General features: G+C 40.4%; 2 protein-coding genes across 7 annotated transcripts; both read right to left on the bottom strand.

Annotated features, from left to right (window-relative positions):
- Positions 1-7: 7 nt before the first annotated feature.
- Positions 8-13,484, bottom strand: arhgef19 (Rho guanine nucleotide exchange factor (GEF) 19). 4 transcript variants are annotated; one of them, XM_077616008.1, is made up of 17 exons: positions 13,351-13,484; positions 5,810-6,484; positions 5,403-5,728; positions 5,246-5,348; positions 4,696-4,828; positions 4,280-4,368; positions 3,959-4,200; positions 3,729-3,889; positions 3,499-3,651; positions 3,222-3,351; positions 3,034-3,108; positions 2,436-2,525; positions 2,184-2,347; positions 1,840-1,998; positions 1,494-1,573; positions 1,312-1,416; positions 8-1,185 (listed from the first exon to the last, which is right to left on the bottom strand). In XM_077616008.1, the coding sequence occupies exons 2-17, from the start codon at positions 6,465-6,467 to the stop codon at positions 1,031-1,033; spliced, it is 2,823 nt and encodes a 940-aa protein (XP_077472134.1). In that variant the 5' UTR covers positions 6,468-6,484; positions 13,351-13,484; the 3' UTR covers positions 8-1,030. The 4 variants fall into 4 exon arrangements, with proteins under 4 accessions (XP_077472134.1, XP_077472119.1, XP_077472127.1 ...); XM_077615993.1 differs by having other exon boundaries at positions 5,246-5,728; XM_077616001.1 differs by having other exon boundaries at positions 4,280-4,365; positions 5,246-5,728.
- A 1,009-nt stretch (positions 13,485-14,493) lies between these two features.
- On the bottom strand, positions 14,494-24,761 carry plekhm2 (pleckstrin homology domain containing, family M (with RUN domain) member 2). 3 transcript variants are annotated; one of them, XM_077608447.1, is made up of 20 exons: positions 24,255-24,761; positions 23,072-23,178; positions 22,842-22,951; positions 22,671-22,770; positions 22,468-22,555; positions 22,220-22,394; positions 21,909-21,968; positions 20,335-20,599; positions 19,575-20,258; positions 19,425-19,494; positions 19,181-19,271; positions 18,989-19,053; positions 18,750-18,838; positions 18,539-18,671; positions 18,295-18,467; positions 18,092-18,157; positions 17,825-17,984; positions 17,559-17,738; positions 17,359-17,475; positions 14,494-16,937 (listed from the first exon to the last, which is right to left on the bottom strand). In XM_077608447.1, exons 1-20 carry the CDS (start codon positions 24,312-24,314, stop codon positions 16,800-16,802), a joined length of 2,931 nt encoding a protein of 976 aa, XP_077464573.1. In that variant the 5' UTR covers positions 24,315-24,761; the 3' UTR covers positions 14,494-16,799. The 3 variants fall into 3 exon arrangements, with proteins under 3 accessions (XP_077464573.1, XP_077464574.1, XP_077464575.1); XM_077608448.1 differs by lacking the exon at positions 21,909-21,968; XM_077608449.1 differs by lacking the exon at positions 21,909-21,968 and having other exon boundaries at positions 20,335-20,596.
- Between the last annotated feature and the right edge of the window lie 226 nt (positions 24,762-24,987).

Below are 24,987 nucleotides of genomic sequence, written 5' to 3'. Positions count from 1 at the left end.
TTGTTTGTTTGTTTTGAGTTTTATAGTCATATGCTTTTACACTACCCAAAAAACAAACATTTGAAGCATTTCAACATATTTACCAGTGTTACACCATGTAGTATGTATCTCGGTCATACTAATACCCCATTTTCTGTTCACATAAATTATAGTAAACTTGGCAACTCGTGTATATATAGCCATATACAGCACGGTACCTTAATATAATAAGAAAAGCAATAAATAGGAATTCAAATTACAAAGAACCGCAGGAGAAAAATAGAGTGACACATATCGATGAATTAAATCATTAACTGCCAATGACGGGGATAGACTCAAATCCATTTAAACTGGGAGGGCTGACACTGAATGAATGTATAATTGTGGAAAACTAATTTAAATCACACAGGAACGATAAAACCCACATAAGTGGACGCCTATTTTGCCAACAGTAATATTGCATCAAAGCGAACATTTGAACTTATTATTGGAAGTAAGACTAGGGCTAAGTTCATGCAACATAACATTTCAAATAAGCACAAATTAAAATTTCAATTAAAGCACAAATGACCTTTTCAATTTAGCACAACTTAACATTTCAAGTTCTACTTATTCAGAACAACAAAACTAGATCATTCAAATTTTATCAACTTAAGAAAGATGAGTGACAAATACTCCAAACAACATGGTATTGAGGAAACAAAGTTAGCATAACTTTTGGCAAGTTTCATGTTTTATACTGTATACCTACAATGATTTGTTACAAAGTATTTTTATAAAGAAGTTTTAAGAGCTTTGTTACATTAATTATTTCCTATTTGTATATACAGCATGCAACAGTAGAATACACGTCAAAGAAAAAAAAAGAAAAAAATATATATATATATACACATTTTTTTCTTAATAGGGGTGACCCTACTTTGCGTTTTTTTGTTTATCGCAGCCATGTCTGATCTACATTAACCGCAATAATTGAGGGATTACTGTAGTTGGCAATGTGTCCTACTAAGGTCAACATTCAACATGCAGAAAGATGCAGTCCCATAACTGGCTACTCTTCTCCTTCCAGTTTTTGCATGACACATTTAATGCGAATATTTTCTCGAAGGTTACGGAGACGTGCACTGCGACTTGTGATTTCCTCTACGTAGGATTTGGGGAACCAGCCCCGTTCCCCGTCAGAGAGCCGGATGCCTTCCACCCATCCTGCAAAAAAAAATACAATAAACATCATGACCCTTTCACTGCCGGTGTTTCCCAATGTCTGCTTTGGGAACCCCTCAGTTCCAAGAACCTCAAGATTGACATAGCGAGAGATTTCTGTTTTCTTACCGTCACTTGTGATCGTCTTGGCATGAAGAATGTCCGCCTTCTCCAGTGTTAACTCATCATGTTCTTGTGCCTGATAGCTTCGAATGCACTGTACTTGAGAAATGTCTGCGAGGAGTAAAAGGAAACGTGAGCATATTTGGTTCATGTTTTACAGCGAAGCCGAAAGCTGTGTGATCGACCACCGTAGTGCTCGCTTGCTTGCCCGATGTCCTCGTGAGGATTAGATGGGAACATGGCTGCAATCCATCGTTGCTTCCCGCTCCTTGATGTGGACAATATTTAAAAACGCAAAAAAATGTTTTGGTCAAAACGGACATTGGTCAAAATGATTAAACTCCCACTACTGTGTAATATGTTAACAAGTCTGACATTAGTTTTTTCTCTTTCGCCATCAGATCAAACGAGAATTTAGGTAGAATATACAAATGTTATAAAATAACACTATCCTGTAGTATTTCGGGGCAGGGGGATTCATTTTGACCCCCTTTGAACTATACCATTTATAGTAGGCATTCCTTCAGTACTCACTCAGTGTTTGATTTGAGCAGAATCTGATGTTTGAGCTGCTGTCCTTCACATAACTGAAGGTGGAAGATAAAGCCTGGGATTCCTTGTAGCTTCTGACTCAAATCCTTCACTTTTAGCTCCCCAATCTTGGCATGGACAAATACCAAGAACCTCCATGTCCTACAACACAACCATACACAGTTTGAGTACAAATCTAGCAAAAAGGACAGACATTCTCCATTACGTCTCATTTAAATTCCATTCCTATTCACAGTTTATGTATACAAAAAATGTAAACATTGTACTCAGTTCTTTTGGTAAAGGTCCGCCATAAATAGTACATTGGAAAAAATGCCGTTACATACTCTTTTCTCCTGGAGAGCAGGAGGCAGTCGTTGAACAAGTGCAAGTACACAGGCTTGGTGGGCAACTTGAACTTGGATCCGGAAATACTCATGGTCTGCGTGTCCACCTCTAGAAGTTCACCGTGCTTCACCAGCCAGCGGGATTGGGAGATCAAAGGAAAGATCTAGACAGAAAGGAATTATTACAAATTTCAAAACGGACGAAAAAAACAAAAATAAATTAAAGAGGGTGGCATTCAACAAATATGTCACCTTGCCCTCAAAATGAATTTTCTTATTGAGGTGGATAAGTTCCTCCATCCTCTTCATGGACTGCACACTGGAGTTGCATTCCTTAATGAGCTATGGCAAGACAGTAACTACAGTTAGTTTTTATTGGTCGCTCGAAATGAAATTGGCGATACGCACATGGGTCATTTTTCTTTATATTTTATCTGACAAAATGCCACCATTTAGAAATAGTGTGAGTGCTGTCTTAGTTGCTCTGGGTTAAGGTTTGTAATTTATTTTACCTAAGGAAAAACTCCGGCGGATGAGTGGTTAGTGCGTCGGCCTCATAGTGAGAGATCTGGGTTCAAATCCATGTAGGTCCACGTGTAGGCTGATCGGACAATCTAAATTGCCCCTAGGTATGAGTGTGAGAGTGACTGGTTGCTTGTCTCCTTGTGCCCTGCGATTGGCTGGCCACCAATTCAGGGTGTGCCCCGCCAGTGTGACAATATTATATTATTGGAAGAAAGTCATTTTTTGAGCGTATGTACAAATCAATTCACTTGGTTCTAATCTGTGACTGTCTTCTCAAAATATTCGACTTTATGTCTTATATTTACAGATCAATTTTGCAGCGTACCTTTTTGAGCTCGTTGAAAGCCTTGGTGGCAGTGTCCTCATCTCTAGAGCCTGGTGTAGTCCTCTTTAAGATATTCTACAAACGTGACATTCTTTTAAATGCATCCCATCAAAATCTCACATGGAAAATTCCGAGGCCCGAGAATCACGACTTTAGAAATAGGGATTGTGAGCATATTTCAGGTGTACCTCCACCAGCATTTTAAGACGAGTGATCCTCTGGAATGGGAGAATTAGAAAGGAGGACAAAGGCAGTCTTTGGCAGACACTGTCCTCCTCCAGGCGGGCCAAGGTGGTGGAGAAGCGAGCTTTCTCTTGCCTTTTGACACAAGATGAGAAATGTTGATTCAGGATGATCTAGTAAAAACTGAGTCTTCCGCAAATGTGTATGTTTGTTTGTTTAATCAGTAAAGCAGCACTCGTGAAGGAGAAAGTGTGACTTCAGCGAAAAGAAAAAAATACCCACAAGAGACGTTGATAGGTCTGCTCTTGGTAAGCCTGGTTGGTTACATAAGGTAAGTAGACCCTACGCAGAGATGGGCAGTGATCCAAGACGATGTCACACACGTCAAAACGCAGGATATCTTGCTCCAACCTGTGCTCCAAGTCTTGAAGGAACCTAAAAGTAATTAGGAGCGCTGGATTCACCCTCCTGGCAAACGTGTTCAAAGACAGACGAGGACCACATCACTTCACCTTTCACTGACATCTTTGACTTCAGGCAACTTGGAGAAGAGCCACTGTTTATCCTGAGCGCCAAGGCACTCGGATAGCTCCTGCGACAACATGAAGTGATCCACGGCAATCGTCAAACTTCGAATGTAAGACGCCTCAGATGTCACCAGCTCAAACTTGGCCTGAAGAGAGGAAGGAACCGTCTTTTACGAGGACAAAAGCCTGTCAATGTGGTTTGAAGTGGAGCCAACCTCTTGTAATTTTCTCTGCTGGTTGCTGAAGTTGTCTAGCTGACCACTAGAACGAACGTCCGGGATGTCCTGCCAGAGAGCAAAAGCGGAACCTCGCGAAGAGCAAAAGGAACTGGACGGGGATAGACTGGATGGAGACGGGGTCCCGTCAGATCCCTCCTCCTCGGTGCCCAGCTCTTTGCCCTGTTGCCTTTGGATCTCCCTGTTAATGGCTACGTCACTGTATTCTTGATACAGGATGGCTACGAGAAACACGGAAACTCTTTTTAAGCAGCAGCAAATGAACAGGTGCACTCAATGTTAGTTATCTTGTTAACTTACAACTCGGCAAGAACCTCGATAAGCGATTGGAGCAAACAACAGCGGGCGGTGTGGACACGTCTTCCTCAATGGACCTCTTTCGCATTCTGCTACCATCAAGGTGAAGTCACGTTAATACAGTAAAACTTGCCCAAAATTCCTTGACACGATGACTACTTTTCTAAGAGACAGGGCGCTATCAAGTGGCATAATATAGTATTCTGGAAAGTGATAATTTCTTTTTCATCAAATAGTTGAGGGAATACATTAAACCAAATAATGCAAATTGTTGAGCTACGAGCTTCAATTTAGCAGAGATTCATCTTATATTTTTACCATCAGCCATGTATTTTTTAAATACCTGCACGTTTTATGAAATGCCAATCAAATATTTCCAAAATGAAAAATGTTGCCAAATTGCTGGACGAAATATTCACCCAAGTTTGGTGCTCCACCAATGTGTTGGCATTCCATTGTCACTGCTAGACAACGGTGGCGCAGGTGCGACAGGACTGTGGGGGGCGCTATCACTGTAGACTCCTGAACTCCGTTGCTTTGAGTTGGACTTATCTAGACCAGCAAGAATTGTAAATGCATCAAAATGATTGTGATTAATAAAGGCATACTTTATATGGACATAGCTAGCCCACACTTCCATGAGCCTAGGCAAAATAGCATAACAAAACATTTTTTGAGTATGCAGTGTTATTTATGTTGCATGCAAAAATAAAGTCCAACAGCAAATAAAATCATGTGTAATATAAATGGAAAAAATGTGCAAATAAGAAAAAAACAACAACGTAACTACGCACAACGGTAGCATTTTCATGTCATTCTACACTCCAGGAAGTGCTGTTAATTGCTCTTTCTGTGTTGATTTTTGTTGTTGTTGTATTTCTAGCATAATTTTGTCAATGTAATTTAATGGACAAGAATTAGTAAAATTTATGTCTTATCCTTTTTCAAGGACACTTTCAAATTACTCACTATCTGGGCTGAGACTGCTGGAATTCTGTCGGTCCCTGGAAGTCACTCGAGCTGACCGTGACTTTCCGAGCTTCAAGGTGAAAGAATTTTTCCTCTGGGACAGCTGGAGTCTAGAAATCAGTTCCGAGGCTGAGAAGCGCCTACGCTCGTGGTCTACCTGGCGACTGCGTGGCATGACGCTTCCCCCCGTTGTCCCAGTTGATGAGTCCAAACTGGCTTCTCTCATGCCTGGTAACGAGTCCTCCAACATGTGCAGCCGTTCCATTGGTAGTTGGAGAATATCATCCGGGCTGAGGTTCTGGAGCTCCTGGGTAGCATCTGTAGACCAAGTACTGGTGTTTGTTTCTTGTGAGGATTGACCACTGAGGTCTTCCCCCAGGAAAGCTGCAAGGGTTCCAGGGAAAAGGAAGTCAGCATCCAGGATGGGACTGCTAAGAGAGTCATCACTGAGGCTATCTGGAGAATAAACCTGCATCTTACGGCCTGGAAACAATACAATGACTTAAAGTATGTAGGTTGAAATCTGATTTAGTATGTGATGCCTTAGTGAAAGAGCATACTCACGGATGGACTTCTCTTTAAAAGAACTTTGGGATGTCCGCCTCTGCAGCAGGTACAAGTCCAAACTTTGAAACTCGGGAGCCTCGGGTGGGGATGGAGAGCAATGAATTTGGGAGTCCCAGGAGTCTCTGTTCGCCTGGAGGGTGGAGAGCGGCAAGGCCAGAGGGAGACTAAGAGGTACATGGTGAGGACGAAATACTGACGCAATATTTTGTGCTCCTCCGTCCATTTTTTCTAGCGTAGACGGACACTCGACGTCGTCCACGCTGGTCAGACACACGTTTGAAATGAGCAGTTCATCATTCTTGCACGTTCCGAGGTAGCTTTGCGCCAGGTCATTCAGCTCATTCTGTGAATTTTTCAAAGTGTCAAGGGCTGGAGCGTGAGTGGCACAATGTTGTTCACGGGAAGGGTTGTGTCCATTTAGTTTGGCGCTATCTGGCGACTGAAGCTCGATGAAGGCCAAAGTCTCCTGTTGGCACACGGCCACGTGTTTGTGGTGACAGGGTTGGGGGTGAAGCTTGTCATCCTGGGGTTCTGAGATCACATCCACCGATTCGCCCGGCCCGGGGAGCCACATGCTGAGACCGTCTCCTCTGCAGTGCAACGTGTGTCGGTGGGGCTGGAAATCGCGAAAAAGAGCTCCATACCAGGGAATCATGGCTGCTCAAACACCGGCTAAGCAAGTAAGACAGGAAATATGTTAGAATTTGCAACGCTTTTTTTTTTTCATTCACGTTACAAGATACCATTTAAATACAGTGAAACACCTGTGCTGGTTTTCATGGTTCTCTTTTTGTCCGTTTTTTTTTTTCATGTTCTCCAAAGGCTGAGCTCTCAGCCCAAAGGTTTACTGAAAACTTATTGACCCCTGCAATGGATGTGATTGTTGCTATGCAGCGGCGGTCCGTGCATTTTCTAGCGACGCCTTCAATCCAACCCTCAAAAACTATTTTATGGCTATAAAACCTCTACTGCATCTACAGCTGCGACACATAAAAAATAATCAACAATAACCTCATACAATTAAAATATTATTTATGAATATAGCCATATTTTACTCACCAAAATCCTTTTTAACTGTACACAATATCCATCCTCCTTTCGTTCTTCCTTCTTTTCTATCGCCATCGAAGCTAATGCTGAAAGTCGAGCCTGTCCTGTTGTATTTCTAGCATACGTTTTTATTCGATTTAGTGCTGAAAATGTTCGTTCCTGGTAGTAACAGGATTGCTTGCTTTGGAGTTGTCTGACCTTTCTTAATGATGTCCAGCTTTTTCTCTTGAAAAGTCTGTCTTGAAAATGGCTTTAAATCAACACAACAATATATTTGCTTGTGCAGCTCGCTCCAGATACAGTTTGGTAGCTTTGGCCCGCCTACTCTATCACCAGCCAATCAAAGTTGGTGAAAGCGATGACGTATACCTACGCCAGCGAGAAGGCAATGACGTATCCCTACGCTTGCGACAAGGCATTGTGGTGTTGCCAACTCGAAATCTGATTGGTTAAAGCAACAGTCTAATCGACGCTTGTTTAATGCAGCAGAGCCCACAGAACTGATTGTGAAGGCCTTGAGGCAGATTTCTGACCCTGGCAACAAATAATGGCTGAAATGTGATTGGTTAAATGCTTCAATAAGAAAACACACATCTGGAAGCAGTGCAACCAGGGGGAAAAGCAATGAAAGGAAGCTAACAGACAATTTGGAATTACTTAATAAGTATTGATGGACAAAATATAATATATGATTCAGATATTTCTTAGGCCAGCAGAGAAGGCCTTGAAGGCCCTGACGGCCCACCACTGTTGCTATGTAACGAAAAGATTAAAACTACTTACTATATTCCTACACAGGAAAATCATAATGACACACTGCAATGTATAAGTAATTGCAGCGACTTGTTTTACTGATTCATTAATTTAAAGTGTTTTATGGTTTCAGACAGCCTCGCAGAAGACGAGTGGGACATGTGTCTCTCTCTACAGGCACCAGCATGCAGAGGACGCACTCAGCATGTTAATTTGGTTAGTATAGTATTAAACGATCAAAGATTTCAGTGTATTTTTTTTCTGTAAATATCCCATCTTTAGACATTGAAACAAACAGCATACATATTGTCAAATGTTGATAAATTTGGGTGGTATGACCTGGGATGATATGCGCGCTATATTTTTTTTTTCCCAAATTTTTTTGCTGGAAAATGGGTTTATTCGGTGCCAAGATAAACCTTCCACCTTACTTGTGAAGTATGTTAATGTAAATGTCTGAATCTGCAGCATGATTCATGCATTATGTAGGTGCACCTAAGGCTAACGACAATAAAACCTCACTCTAAAATGTACAGAAAATATATGCTTTTTTAAAATTATATAATATGTCAAATATGCAATAGACTTGTATAAACCGGTGCAGAGTATGGTAGACAAACACACAATTCCAGACATGCATTTGCAACACATTAGTCTGGTTTCTTTCTAGGCAATGTCTTGCAGGCTTAATTGACGATACCACCCGACGAGGTAGCAAGTCGTTAGCAAAAGTGGTTATATATAAGGTCATCATGGACACAGTTTCCTACATCATTTATGATGGCACAGAATTTTATACTTAACATGACACTTATACAGAATGAATACCTAGTCAGTCACAGTGTGGTGAGAGTTGCCTGTGTGTGTGTGTGATCAGTGTGTTGTGTGTGTGTGTGAGATCACAACAGCATGCTAATTACATTGTCTGCATACACAAACAATCACAAGCAAACACGCCATTATCATTCCGATACATAAGAAAAAAATCGGGAGGATGGATGCATATACATTGCTAGAATTATTCATTCATTCATTTTTTTATACCGCTTATCCTCACAAGGGTTGCAGGGGGGTGCTGGAGCCTGTCCCATTGGTGGCCAGCCTCCGCTAGAATTATACCCAACAATTTCATCGTCATGTGACAAAGGATCAGGTAAAGAATGATACTGTACACGCCGGCGTCAACAACAAAAAACAACATCAGCCTTAACATGACAGGCTGTAAAAACAACAACAATAGCAAGACTTAAGTAAAGAAGGTAAAATGGACTCAGGTCTTGGAGTATAGAAGGCCTCTTCTTTGCATTCCTAAAGACAAGTGTGGACCCCAGAGACTGTACAGAGTGGGCAAGAGCTGGCTAAACCAAAACAATAAAATAAACAGCAGAAATGACTCCCCAGACACGAGCAACAAACATACTGGCAATCTATTTAGCAAACACACACTATTAGTGACCCAGTGGAGACAGCAAGGGAACGGAAAAACAGAAAAAACAGCGACCATCTCGCAAGTAAACGCGAAAAAAGTCTGGGCCTTCGCCTCACTGCGAACCTCCAAATAATTGTCTTCTTTTCATCACCAATTGTCTGGTTTAGCTAATATACATATAAACAAATACAAATTTTCATTTAAATTTTTTAAAGTTGCCCCTAATAGTCCCAAAATGACTGCATTCCTTTTTAGAATACATTGTTAAATTGGATAATAAAATAATATGACATATGCTTAGTTTCAACATGCAATTAGGATAAATGCCTTGAAGGTATATTTCATAAAATAATTCACTCCTGACTTTTAGGAATGCCTCCTTTATCATGAATTATGTTCATGATGTAACTATTTATTATTATTTACTTCCGCTAAGGACTTTTCCCCCTCCTAATGTGAGCACTGCCGCTTTGGACTCAGCCTGTCTATTATTTGGACATGTCAAAACATGTTACATTTTCAAACCTAAAACACACCTGAAAAACTGACCCTCCAACAAGTACTATCACATTTCTCAACTCCCTGAAGTAAAGTCAAGAATTACACAAATAAACTGAGCTTTTGCGTGTGTGTGTGTGTGTGTGTGTGTGCGCACACGTGTTAGGATTGAACATTTCACTGCAATACTAATCATAAAAGCGTTTTTTTCCCAAACACAGGTGTGTGCAGCTCTCGCCTCGAGCTACTGCATTTTCACGCCGACTGCTTTAAGCAGCTCAAGTCTGCCAAAAAATTTCAACCATGCAGGAGAAATGTATACCTAAAAGATTTGACTCATCAATTTCCAAATCAAATCATTAATGCACTGTATTGCACACACGGTGGTCCTTTTAGCTGGCCCACTTCCAAGTTCATGTCCAATTTCAAGGGCCACCTTTCCTTTTCCCTATACTATCCAAGCGTTTTTTACATTCCCAAGATGGTTTCTACCTACATTCCTCTAAAATTGGCAGCTAAGCCGAGGACCAAGACAATCAAAGAAACTAAACTTCACACGTGCACACAGGTTGCTATTTAGGCCACTAAAAAAAGACCAAAAAATGGACTCATTGGCCCATAAAATATAATGTCAAATTAATGAGCTAAAGAACTAATGAGCCTTCTCTACCAAATACTTTTATATCTTGAAAACCGAAATGCTTGGATGGCTTCTAATTTTTTTTTACCTTTAATGAGAAGTATAAAAGGGAGATACTTTGCAAAGCAAACAGTCTCAAAGTTTTTTTAAGTAACTACAGTATTTTTTAGGTACAAGACAAGGTTGATGAAGTGCAGACTCTTTGTCTATTTGTCCATTCAAACTCCTCTTGTTTTCTGGCTTCTTTCTTTTAATAAAATAAACATAAAAACGCCAAATATGCAATCATGATGATGAATGGTAAAACAAAAATGCCTATTTTTTTTCTTCTTCTTCATCTGAGATGAAAAAAATATGAATAGAGTGCATTCCAGCGGAACTAATCTTGTCGAATTATTTAAAAAATAAATATATAAATATTTTTTTCAAGGCCTTTTGAGGATATATGGAAAATGAATGTATTTATTTATAAGAGTGCAGAAAAATATCAATAAAAGCCGATATTTAGGTCTACATGCAATTCTATATTTTTCAATTTGGGCTTGATAATACACTTTAACAGAGAGTGCCATTAAAAACCTTTCACTATTTTGAAGAGAGCTTCAATGATGCTTCATGTCTCCAATCAAACAACCACTATTGTGACATTTTTTGTTCGGTGGCTTGCAGTGAACATAGGTTCTACGTATAAATGTTGGAAAACAATGCTGAAGCCACATTGTTTTCATGGTACGCAGTGAATGCAGGATCTATAAAAGTCGAAAAACAATGCTACTTTATAGGGTCATTTAGACAGTGGTGTGCCGTCAGGGCCTTCAAGGCCTTCTCTGCTGGCCTAAGAAATATCTGAATCACAGACTGATGTTAATTATATTTTGTCCATGGATACTTATTAAATAATTCCAAATTGTCTGTTAGCTTCCTTTCATTGCTTTCCCCCCTGGTTGCACTGCTTCCAGATGTGTGTTTTCATATTGAAGCATTTAACCAATCACATTTCAGCAATTATTTGTTGCCAGGGTCAGAAATCTGCCTCAAGGCCTTCACAATCAGTTCTGCAGGCTCTGCTGCATTAAACAAGCATCGATAAGACTGTTGCTTTAACCAATCAGATTTCGAGTTGGCAACACCACAATGCCTTCTCGCAGGCGTAGGGATACGTCACTGCCTTCTCGCAAGCGTAGGGATACGTCATCGCTTTCACCAACTATGATTGGCTAGTGATAGAGTGGACTAGCCAGAGACCAAACTGTATCTGGAGTGAGCTGCACAAGCAAATATAATGTTGTGTTGATTTAAAGCCATTTTCAAGACGGACTTTTCAAGAAAAAAAAGCTGGGCATCATTAAGAAAGGTCGGACAGCTCCAAAGCAAACAAGCCCGTCACAACCGGGAATGAATATTTTCAGCACTAAATCGAATAAAAATGTATGCCAGAAATACGACAGGACAGGCTCGACTTTCAGCATTAGCTTCGGCGCCGATAGAAAAGAAGGAAGAAACAAAGGAGGATGGATATTATGTACATTTAAAAATGATTTTTGGTGAGTAAAATATGGCTATATTCCTAAATAATATTTAAATTGTATGAGGTTATTATTGAATATTTTTTATGTGTCGCAGCTGTAGCTGCAGTAGAGGTTTTATAGCCATAAAATAGTTTTTGCTAAAGGCGTCACTAGGAAATGCACGGACCGCCGCTGCATTTAGACAATCAAGAAGACTGCAGTCATTTTTCAGCTACATTGAAAATCATTACTTCCGAGAGTATCGCAGCCACACCCACGCACCCGTTTGACATGACGGAACATTTACTCATTAGGGTGGGAGACAGTCACCTCTGTTTAGCCTCTCATGGCAGACTGAGGATGAATCAGAGCAGCCTCAGTTTTAATTGTGCCTCCAAATGTGTCAAATGTACTTTTACAAGCCCATCCGTCTTCCACTAAACCGTAAACTACGACCGTATACATCTTGTAACAAACTCTCCGACAAAAATGAACATACCCCAGACATGCGCCTACCTGCCCTGCTGTGCACCAACTCCTTGATGCACTACAACCAACATTTTCTTCAAACCCAGTATTATTACTATCATTATTACAACTTGTAGGGGTAGCAAATTCTCCCCCTCAGAGCCGTGGCTCTCATACGCAAGTTGGATGTTTAGTGACATTGTTGTGCAAAAAGTCAACGAGACATATTGACAAAGCTGACAGATTCAGTCCATTAAAACAAAACACAGGCAAACTTTACATTTCTGTGCAAGTGCATGCAGAATCTGCAGTGAGTGCAATAAATAAGAGTAAACTAGATCACCTAATGCCTTCCAAAATATAGTCGTGCCTTTGCACACAAATTAAATTTATTCCACGACCAGGCTCATAAGTCAAAACACCCACATGGGATTCTAGGATCGAAATGAATCAGTCTCCGCTTCCAAAATATAACACAAAAATGTTTGTAATTTATCTGATAAAAAGAACTATAACATTTGCTATCAGTAAAAAACCTACAGTAAAGACATTATTGAGCAGAATGTACATCTATCACATTTTTTTTCTGCTTCACCTTCATCACCATTGTGCTACTCCTGATATTAGTGCCGTAGTATAATAATTCAGTATCAACGACTTGGTACATTATAATATTAGAAATTAAAGAAGATGGTGGAGGTATTTTTTATACATAATTTTCTGCTTCACCTTAATTACCATTGCGCTAGTCCTGATATCAGTGCCATAACATAATAATTCAGTATTAACTCCTCAGTACATTAGTAATATTAGACATGAAAAAAAGATGGTTGTGGTATTTTTATACAACATTTTTGCTGTGCCAGCAATTATGTTCTCACATCTGCCAAACTGTTCATTGTTGGGAAACTTAAACTCACTCCAATTCATCAGTGCTCTTATTTTGAAATATTTCTTAAGAGTGAAAAAAAGACGATGGCTTGTTTGGAAAGTCCACACATTTATAGTACGCACTGAAGCCAAACAAAAACATTATTAAGTAAAATAGACTATTAAAGTAAGACGTTTTGCACGAGCTTTCTCGACCTTTTCCCCCCAGACAGAATAACGTGCCTCCCCAGCCCTTGACTTGCGAGCATTCAGCGGTATCAGCTGTGGTGGGCTTCCGCGTGCATGTGTCTAAAACGAATACCTGGAGGCTGTGAGCAGCCTAACGTGGCTGCTGGATGGAGGTCACCTGCAATGGTGCGAAGGTCCCGCAGGCCATTGGAGGCTCGCGCCGAGGAGCTCCGGCTTCCATCCATTCGCATCTCGGAGCTCCTGTCCGTCCACCTTCCTCCTACCCCCCTTCTTTTTCAAACTCTTTCTCCGCTCCCTTCCTTGGAAAAAGAAAAATGAGTTTAAGCGAAAGCAGATCTCATGCCCACGCTCTTTCCCCCTTCTCTCCTCCCTCTTTCTGACTCTTTAACTTCCATTTTCCACCCTCTATCTCCTCCTAGTGATGACTTGCTTGTCGGGGTGTTCAAAGTACAGGCTGCGGGCCATCTCTGACCCACTGCCGCGTTTTTTATCAGCCCACAGCAAACAATGAAAATGCTCTTCAATATGCCCCACACAAGAAGCCTTGAATTCAGCCTACATCTTTAACACTAGATGTAGTTAATCATCTAAACAGCACCACTGCATTCAGTAATTGAACAGGAACTGATGTTTTAAAAAATGTTGAAAACTGTAAAGTAATATAAAATATAAGTATATACACACATTATATTATATCTATAATATAAAAAATATACTTATATATATTATATACTGCCTGTTTTGGGGATGAGTACAACTGAATGAAAAAATATTTCCCCCAAATACCCTCTTCTCGAAATTTGTGTTTAGTTAACAAATCCTGTTAAAACTGATGGAAGAAAGAAAAGTAGTTACGCCTGTCTTTATTTAAAGTACCTCTGCTTAAACGTCAAATTAGGTTGTGATGTTGTAGTAGACTTTTAATAACATTTGTTTGGTAGCCTGATCTTACAGCTCAGACTATACCAGTGTTTTACCAAGAGTCTGCCTGTTGATTTCAAAGATCAAATGTGGCACACTACCTTATACTTCAACTGAACTTCTCCAGACAGGACAGAGAAGAGAAAAACAGTTGACCGTAGTTGTCGACAGGACTTTTTCCAACTGTTGCCGACTGTCAAAACAAATGAAGCAGGCTTTTCCGCGTCTGTGCACCAGGAATGCTAACCCTAAAAACTGTGGGGTCTCTTTTTTAATTCAAATAATGTGATTTGTGCAAAAATGGGAAATTCCTTGTTGACATTTGTAATGCAAATTATTTACACACAACTTTTGACACTTTATTACATTCTGGCATTACGTTATCGTTATCCCATCGTTAGCAGAGTTTACAGGGTATGTATATTAAAAAAAATGCATGTGCGATTTCATTAGTGCTCTATTTACACCCCCAAAAACAGAGCTAGACAAATTAAATAAATGTTATCTGCAGAAGAACATTAAAAAAAAAGAAGTTGTCATTCATCATTGACAAGCAAAGGAAAAAAAACAAAAAAACAATAGGATGTCATTCATCATTGACCAGCAATGTTCCCCTAATCTTGGACATATTTGCCATATTTGCTACCTTTAATTCATTGTCTATGACATGTCCCTCGTAATGGTCAACGTGAATATTAAAAAAAAAAAAACTAACAAAAAAAATACCCACACCAATCACTATGCTGTAGAGAATTTATCTAATCCAAACAGCCACAACGTTACAAAAGACCAATTTCACTTTTCATTAATACTGTTATAGAGGAATTAAGTTAACAATAGTGTCCTCATTATTAAGCCTATAAAATGTAATGTTGCGGCTGCTCGGTGTTCATGTGATGAAAATAAAACCCATTTGGGTGCCTTTAAAGTATGCATACATATCTTATTAAATTACATACGAGGCCCATCTTGACATTTTCATACATAACATTTTTGCTCCTTCAGTACACACAAAAAAAACCCTTTGAACTCCACATTACAAGATGAAGATTAAAGGAATACAAATAAAAGAGCAGTAGTCTAAAAAAAGTGAATTTTGATTCTTTAGTACCTTTTTCACCTGAGATTTGAATTGTTTTAAAAAGGGCAGCAAAGGCAATCAAGGGGCACTTGGAAAAGATTTAAAGCACTCGACATGACAGCTTGTGTACAAGAAATATGGAGTGTGGATTGTTTTTCTGCACAAACAAGTGGGTCTGTTGAAAAGGGATTGTCCACTATATGCATTGGTTCCCATTTACTGTTTTGACCAACAATGTTTTTCTAATGACAAAAACAAATGCTCCAGGATCAAAACACAATGGTTGTTTGAGTGAAAACCTGAAAAACAAGTACTATATCATTTCAATTTACCGGATTAAGCCAAAGTCTGACTCATAGCAGAAGCAGCAGTTCAATGACCTGCAAAATGTCTCACGGCAGTGTTAGGAAAACAATGTGCAAGTCTGAATTGAAGCAACTACTCATGTTAAGTGCAGAAAAAGGATTTCATCAACAGTTTACATACCGTATATAACCTTCACCCTATCTGCCTTATCTGAATAAATTCAAATATATTGTCAAAAACTTCATGCATGTCAGTAGTTCATTTCAAAAAGTGAAAATGATATGATTCAATCTAGCTAATGTATTTTATCTATTTTTTAGATTGTCAATTTTCCATAAGCTTTAGGTTTCATGAATGAATATCATAAATCAGAAAATAGTTTACAATGGGGAATTAAACCCAATCAAAGAATAATACTTGCAAAAATCGAGCGCAGAGTGGTGTGGATGACATTTGGCATTTAAATAAATGATAGTGTACTTAATTAGCAATGAAACATAATTTTGGGATGTGGAGAGAATACAAACTTCAATTAGAAAAGAGGTCTGTACTCTCACAAGAGTGAAAAGGCCTTAAGATGAGAGACTACACAAAACAGAAGCTATGTTTTAAAACATTTTTCACAGAAAAAAAGACATTATATGTATTGGAGATTTTTTTGTAAAAAGCATATAATTTTGACATATTGGGCTTAATTCTCCTTTAACCTTTTGAAATGAACTATGTTAACTTGAACAATTATTGACATGTACCTGTATATACACTACTCGTAAAAGTAAGAGTGATTTAAACATTTACAGGTGATAATTTGACCGCTTTATAAACTTTTTAATTCACACCATATGGTTGTTCAAATGTTCCAATGTACATTGTACAGTTCGCTGTCATCTAATAAGGAGCTTTTACATAAAACCTGAAAATGTGTAACTTTTGGTGAGTAATGTCTATAATACTTAGGCACAACATAGGCGTTGATACACAAGAGAAAAACATCCTCTAAAATGAATCAGTGATTATAGGCATAGAACAGGCTGCACTAATAACATGGTTTTTTTTCATTCATTCCTAGTGCACGGCTGCAAAGCACATGTGAGTCTGGGCAACATGCATGAGTTCTCCAAATAGATTTTCTCCAGCGCTCATTTAAAGTATGCCTACCTGGCTGCGCCGGACGCATCGGTCACTGATCATTGTCCATATTCAAGTGTGCTGAACCAATCACTGGCAAGAGTGTGCATACGTGTTTGTGCGTGTCAGCACCAAGGCTCCCGCTGTGCTCGGCCTCGAGCCAAACTGTCTGCTCTCTGCCAGGCGCTCTTCATTAATGCGAGGCCTTCGTTGCAACGCTTCTTCACTGATGGCTCGCACACGACTCTGTGAGGGAGTGCCACCTGTGAACGAAAAAGTATTTCAGTTTATCAAGCTTGAACACAAACATGCAAAGAGGGTCGTCACGTCTCATAGTAAGACTATCATTAGTATGGAAGCTGCGTTGGCCATATGGATAGCCAGCTGCCCAAAAAAACATAGCCTCGCATATGAATATCATGACAACAAAGTAAAGTAAAATTTTATTTGATATTAAATGTTACTCCTTAAGAATTGTTCTTGGTAGAGCAGGAATAGTGAACAATATTGTATTGGGTGGGTTAAAGAACAGTACATAGAGCGATTTAAAAGTCCAAATGATATTAAATAGGCGCCCAAAAAATACTGTCCTTCATTGCTGTTATTCACCTATTTGTGCCGGTCTTGCTACCTATTAACCGCGATGAACAAGGAATTGCTTTACATTTATATAGATAAATGCACCTGGAATATATTTCGCCAAACGTTGTCTAACACTTCCAGCAGTCTGTCTCTCTCCTCACGCCCGCTGAAGTACAAGACCCAGGGGGGAAGGAAGTGGTGTCGATCCGTGGCAAACTCCTACCAGTAAAACATACCGAAAATGAGCATTAGTGAATAAAAGCCACTCAAATGTATGCGAAGCACCACGTGAGTTCACTCACAATAACGCAGTACCCCAGGTCAGCCTCCAGGCTGACAGCCTCCACGTCACAAACGTCAGCACTGCCCAGCGAGCGGAAGAAGCCGGTCTGGCAATCCTGATGACAAGTCAGCAGCTTGCTGCTCGTCACAACCAGGCAACATGGGATGCATGTGGTGGGGGTCGCACCTTGGGGGATGACCTGGATGACAGCAACCCAAGGATAAAGATCGTAACACTCAACTGTATAAATCATTTGTTTGAATCACAAAAAAAGCTTCTCCTTACTCCTTTGGAAACAGACTGGCAGAGGACCAGCATCCACTCAGCCATGTCCTGTTCATTGTTGGCACTGAGCTCCAGTGGGGGGCGCTCTGTCAGAATGACTTGAAAGGCATGCGGACGCTCTGTACTATTGGAACGACGGCACCCTCCGCAGTGTTCCCCCCTGCCATACGAATAGGGAGATAGACATATCCATAGTTATCTTGGCATAACTGGTTCTGCCCACCATTGCAGTTGTGTATATCATTACTTTCTTTATTCAACAATTACCCCATAGTAACTGACAGCAAAGGCACCACATCAGTCCTTTCTGCATAAAGGTATAGTATTCCATTGCTATAAAAAGAGAGCAAAAACAATGGCACATTAAGAAGATTAAAAATGTCTAATTTGTTTGAATAACAAATGATGTTCATGTAAAAATATTTAGATGAAACGAGTGCATTTACACAGGGTGATCCAACCCCTCCCACCTGAGGACAAGGTAGCAGCTTTTCCAAAGCTCTTTTCCCAGGTACGTGGAGCCAGCACGGTACTGCAACATTCCTTCCTTTGCATTGGAAGTCGATTTCAGATTCGGAATGGACGCATCCATAGGGTCTTCCCAGTGGACCAGTGAATACAGATGGATAGAAACTTCAGAAACCTGGAGATACATAGAAGGAACGTTAGGAAAATCTGTTCAAAAATAAGGGCCTAAATTTAGCATGTCTTTACCTCACAGTGAGATTCCTGCGAGACAAATTTTGTGAGAGCGAGTTTTTCCATAGTGGCATCAGTTAGGATGGGAGGATAAGGGGGCTCACGACAACCCTTCACCATGGCTGTCTTAAGAATGGACAAGAACCATCTGGAAGCAAAAATGAAGAGATTCTCGTGGCCTTTTTCAATTGTAAAGAGACACAGATTCATGTTGGTGCAAACTCACAAGGTCAAGGAGGTATCAGCTGAGTCAAATAGGAACTTCCTTCTTCTATTTGTGCAAATTATGCTCACTGTCTGTTGATCAAGGCCCACCTGAAAACATGAAAACTCTCAAGCTGACAATTACTTCCAGACCTGGATGGAGAAAGCTTACACAAACTTGTTCAAACGCCACGGTTTATGACCATCAATTTGAGACCTGAAAGTTCCAAATATTTTCCACAGGCAAAGGAAATATCTTACCGAGAGATAGTCAAGTTCATTGTAAGAAACGGCTTCTTCCACTGTGTAAGGCTTCTCTGCTGCACCTGAGCAGAGTCAAAGGCAAGAAGCATTATGTCGAATGCCTCTGTGGTAAAACAGTCATTTAGATTACACAGTAGGCTGTGTGAGTATTGGAATTGAGTGAAAAATATTCCCTCCCCACCCACTGACCTTTCCTCAGTAGGTAGATGTAACAGTCAGTCAGTAGCAGATAAAGAGGCTGCAGATCACCTTCCATATGGCCTGTACTCATCCTCACCATCTAAGCAGACAAAATGTAAGGTTTTTACAATGAACTCCCAGTAAAAACACTGACATTAAGTGGTAATCTTAGCTTGGCAATAGATTTTTTTATCTATCCTAATGAGAAATACAGTGGGACAGTAATCAAGAGAGTATATAATAAGGAAATCACCCTAAAGAGTTGCTCCTCATTTTCCCTGAATACGTGGATCATGAGAAGCAGTAAATGGTTGTTGTCCACCCTAAAAAAACAACAACAGTGAATTTGAAGTACATGAGACAATTTACAAAAACACCACATACATACTGTGTCCTTCCTTACTTAAATTCAGCAGGATGAGAACTTTCACTTGGGCTGAGTTTCTCATCTTGTAGAGACATTTCACACTTGTCTTTATCATATTCTTCTCCTGTCTTTAGGTTTTGTTCCTGTCCGGCGCTTGCTTTTGCTTCGCTTTGATCTTCATGGCCACCTGAAAGTACCTGTGACTGGCGATGCTCTGAAGTGTCATGGTTCCCACCACCTGGGGGAGCAGCGTCTGGATCGTCGGGGGTAAGGAAGAGTAGGTTTTGGGCGGCCTGTTGGAGGTCTGGGCTTGAATCTGGGTCTGGAGGCTTGGCCTCAGAGTCCTCTGGAAAGGGCTGCTGCTCTGGAGGCACTGGAGTCGCTGGTCCCTGCTCAGACTTGGGGGGTTCCCAGACCTCGCCGTTAAGTCTGTCCACAACATCACGGAGCGGTTGACCAACGTTGTCCATGGTGTTGTCTGGCATTTCAGGAAGTCTCAGGAAGGCCTCATCACCATCCTCATCGATTTCGCCTGCAACCTTTGCTCCCACTCCATCCAGATGGATTACAGTGCAGTTTAAAGAGTCTTGGTCTTCTGAGTGATTGAAGATGCCGTCCGTTTCTATGGGCTCAGATGATATAGAGTCACGATGGCAGCTTATGGAATCAGTGGAGCTCTTCCCTCTTCGTTTCTTGCTCGCTTTCCTTCGTCTTGCCATCCTAGAAGTTGAACGGAATAAGTCTTTCATTCAAAAAGGTGGAACAAAGACAAGGGGAGGTCAGGAATCTATTTCACCTAATAACTTCTAACTCTGTATTGGTGCTCTCTACGTCATCCCCAGTGCTGACAATGGGAAAGGCGGCCACATGAACAGGCGTGACGTCAGCCGAGGTGTTGGCGTCCGAGTCTTGATTGAACGGGTTGTGCCTGGGCGGTGATAGACGGGCGCCCACTTTCGCCTTGACATTGCTGGTAGATAAGACCACCGAGTCGCTGATGACAGTCAAAGGATCGGAGCCACTAGATCTTGGGCAGCTGGCCTGGTCAGTCAGGTCACCTTCTTTAAGGAACAAAAATTCAACAATGAAATGAGGTATGACCAGCAGAATCTTGCATTTTGTTTTGGAGTTGTAGAAATACACATTTTTGCCAATGGTGAGTGTTTAACTATGCAACAGCCGTTCTTAAATATGACAACTTTAAGAAGCACCAATTGCAGTTCTGTCGGCACATATTTCTACATCTCCATCGCACACAACAAATGAACAGGAGTTAGAGCTTGCAGCATTCTTGATGTTCAGCACCAGGGCCCAGAACATATAGGACGATTAGAGGAAGCAACAAGTAGTTGGACAGGAAGCAGTGACACAGGCATAGTCTGAGGAAAGTTTTACTGAAAGAATCCACCTAGCGACTTAAGTGAATTTCAATCAAATAATAACAACAACTTCAAATATTTTGTCAGAAAAGTGAAGAATTTTTTTTTGCCTGTCTATCTCACAGGTCTAACATTCGGGCAGGGTGACTATAAATGTACCTGTTATATTAATTAAAAAAAAATCTAAATGTAGAAGTGTGAATCTGTGTTTCTTAATATGATCTCAGTTATTGGCGCCAGATAAACATGGGGTCATAATTACGATAAACAGTTAGGTTCATTACCACCTCTGGTCAGTATGCCAGTGTCACATACCTCACACAGCAAGAACAATACAGGAGAGAATGACAAAAATGACAATATCCACACTCGTCACCGTGCTAAAGAAAATGAGTATTAGCGTAGCGCATGAGCTTCATGCATAAAAAACATAGAAAACAATAAAGCAAGCAATTTGATGTGCTGAATAATTAAGAATAAAAACAACAACCAGCAAAACAGTGACCGTTATTCCAAGCAAAAATACACTAATTAAATGATTAAAGTTTAAGAACGTTATTAATGAAGACACGAATTTATTTGCAATGCTGTATTTTTTAGCCTTGGTTCAAGTCGGTCAAATAGCCCTCTTTTTTTACCTTGTAGCATGTTCTAGATAGTGAGAAATATACAGAATGTGTTGGCAAATGGTTGTAATTACAGTGAGAAAAAAAAAGTGCAATCTTGCAATATTTATCAAAGAAGTGGATGTAGTGAGTCTAAAGTTAGGGAATGAGCTATTTCTGGTGATCAAAAAGACTCTGAATGCATTTCTACAATACTAATAAAATGTGCCTCATTAGAAATGCACATGAATCCGAAAAATGTTGGTTTTCCACTGTATGAAACACATTTTCCCTCACACCATGGCTAGTTGTGTACACACCGTACATTAAACAAGAATGACAAAGAAGATGGCAGGCAGCAAGGGAAGGTTTAACCAATGTCCCACCTTCCCAGTCTGCACTTGGCATTGCCTGCAACACGGGGAAGATGTCACCAAAATCATAATCTAAAAAAAGGAGGAATACCATGAAACATTAGAGAGGTTTAGACAATCTGAAAATACATTGAATGATGGCGTACAAAAAAAAATCAAGGGAGGAGATCACAAGGAAAAATAGGACCTTAAACTACAGAACGTTTGGAACAGTAATGTACCAATGGATGATGCTTTTTCTTTAGTCGCCGAGATGTACTCCAACAACCTAAGTGGTGACCCAAATTACACCCACACATGAACAGGTACAGCATGCAGCTCACCTTCACTCGAGGGGGCGATGGCACTGTCATCCCACTCCAGATTGGTGGAGGTCAAAGATGTAAAGGAGTGTAGAGACAAACTGTCCGAACTGGGCAGCCTTTCCTCAAAGTCCAACAGGTTGTGTGGTTTGTAGTATTCCGGCATGTAGGCGGCCACGTCCAAATAGGGCACATCCTGCAAGCATTGAAACAGCTTAGAGACAAAAGATGAATTCATTTGAGAAAGAACTCGAGAAAGCCATGCCAACCAGCTCCAGGTCAAAACGAATGAACTCCAAGCCGGACATCAGTGTGAGGAACAGCGCCAGGTGGTCATGACTGCAGACCAAAGCATTCCTACAACAACAAAGAAATTGCCTGATGACGAATCCAAAATGTTCCAAAGATAAAGCAAGAGCACGGAGCCATTCAAAATACTGCCAAAACAGTTTGGAAAATGACCATGACTTACTTGAAGTAGTACTTCTGTAGTAGTACTTGGTTCTCTTGAAAGAGACGTAGGTAGCTTTCTAAAGAGCTCTCGCTCAACGCCAGGTATAACCAGGCCCGACCTGGTAACACAGTCACGCTCAGTGCTATTTGACAGCACACATGTCTGTGTGAGAATGCAAACAAGACTCACTTCGACCGAGGTTTGTTGCTATGTGCTGAAGCTCGTCTATCTGCCGGACAGCCTCTCTCCTTGTGAAGTGAAGGACAAGAACCCAGTAGCCCGAGGAGATATCCTGCAGCCTGTGGTGGAGAAAACATCACATTCAAAAGCTCAGTGAAATATTGGTGGAGGGTGACATTTCCAATGTTCATTAGAGGCCTTCTCCTTGCTTCTTAAGGAAAATGCAACCATTTTCTTACCCGTACAGGAGCGCATGGTCTAGGTGTTCGCAGAGCCGCTGCAGAACGCGGTCGTGGTTCCGGATGGCTGGGGTTTCATCTTCACAGGCTGCAAAGTAACTCTGCAACTGGAGGAATGCAACATGTCAGGCTAAAAAGTTTTGGATTGAAAATACAGGAAGGAATGGAAATTATAAAAGGATAACAAACTGGTGAAATGGACGAATGAGTGTGGTATTTGTGGCCTAATAATCAATCACTGAATTTGTTGTGTTCTACCTAATCCCTAATGTTTATCCTCATTGCCGGTTGCTGCTCAGATTATACATACTAACAAATCCTTTTTTGCAAGGCAGTTGTGCAGTGCCAAATAGGGTTGTAAACAAATTATCTTTCAATCATTCTGATTTACATGAATAAGACTCTTTAAAAAATTACCCAATGTCATAAATTGAGCTATCTTTGTTGGGATCTTCTTTACGTTTTGTACTGTCAATGGATACTTTGTCTTTATTCTGCAAAGTTCACTAACAGTTAACGTGAAATATGCATCAAATCCATTCCAATTGGGAAGACTGGCATGGAGTGATCATGTTTCTTCACTGGCAGCATTCTTTCAAGCATGTGATCAGATTAGAGACATCTGTACATTAAAGAGATAAAATGGAGGAACCATTGTTCGATGAAATCCCATCATGCAAATCATGTACAGAAGTCATAAAGTATACAATACAATCATGAGGTTGTGTTCATGTTCACAGCGATTATGTTCCCAACAAGTCAGCAGTGAAAAATAGAGAACAGAGGCAGAAGATTGAATCCCCCAATTGAGGATTACACAAGCAAAACATGAAAGAATACAGATTGCTCTCGAGTTTAAAGCAGAATCAAGCATTATAAAGCAATGATGTTTTGGTATTGTTTACTCAATCTCCAGCTAACATTCGTTCAATGAGTCTCCAGCCTCAATATTTCATCCTTTGCCTTCTCTAGCCCAAATGGAAGAATGTGAACTATTCTTTCCATTGTGGTAATATAGCCTCTTTTTGTCATTGTTTTGAGCAATAAAACGATGGAGCAATCAATCAGGCATCCAGTTTCGCCGCAGCGGCTCGATGCGGTCATCGTACCCAAAAAAACCCATGATGTCTTACAGTGAAGACAGGAAAAATTCACCGGGATCGAGCCAAAAGACTATTTTTACCTTCTTGACGGAGAAGGAGATGTTTTCCAGGATTCGGTCCTTGACTTTGAGTTCATCCATTGCGCGTGCTCGTCTGTGGTGACGGCGGCGGCAGCTCACTTGAGTCGGTCAGCTGACTCCAACTAGCTCGTGAGCTGCTAATTTGGCTAAAGCTAAAGACGCCGTAGCTCGCCAATTTACCGACAGCGATAATTGAATATCGCCAATAAATACATGAAATATTTGTCTTATGATTCACGGGTGAAGCGCTCCATGAAATACGCGTCATTCACCCCGACGATCTTAAAAATAATGTCTTCAAACCACTAGTAAATCACTTTAAGTGGAGACAATGAAGAAGTTGAAGGAACCGTGAAGAACCATTAACCGCATCTTGACGCATGCACTTTTTAAACGTTATTTTACGTATAAATTGTAAATATTTGAGTTATGGGCGGCCAACTTATCCTAGGTTTCTGCGCCAAAGCTAGTAGCTAGCATTCCTTTCCTAGGTCACAAACAGGAAGCGTACGTCACTTTACCAGGCACAATTTTCAAATTTGCTCATTAAAAAGGCTAATTTATTTGAGATTTGCCCCACATGTACTTGGAAAGAACTTCAGAAGAACACCCTGTCTAAGAGATTTTTATAAATACATTTTGATTCTTATTCCAATATTAAAATGTTGATATATTTAAAGTATTTTCCACTAACATTGCTCTCAACATAATTTCTTTTTTGAATGTGTTGTAG

Source organism: Stigmatopora argus, chromosome 1 (assembly GCF_051989625.1).
Source record: "Stigmatopora argus isolate UIUO_Sarg chromosome 1, RoL_Sarg_1.0, whole genome shotgun sequence".
In the NCBI taxonomy this organism is placed as follows: domain Eukaryota; kingdom Metazoa; phylum Chordata; class Actinopteri; order Syngnathiformes; family Syngnathidae; genus Stigmatopora; species Stigmatopora argus.
The sequence above is the reverse complement of the archived record's forward strand: the minus strand, read 5'-3'. Positions and strand labels throughout refer to the sequence as shown.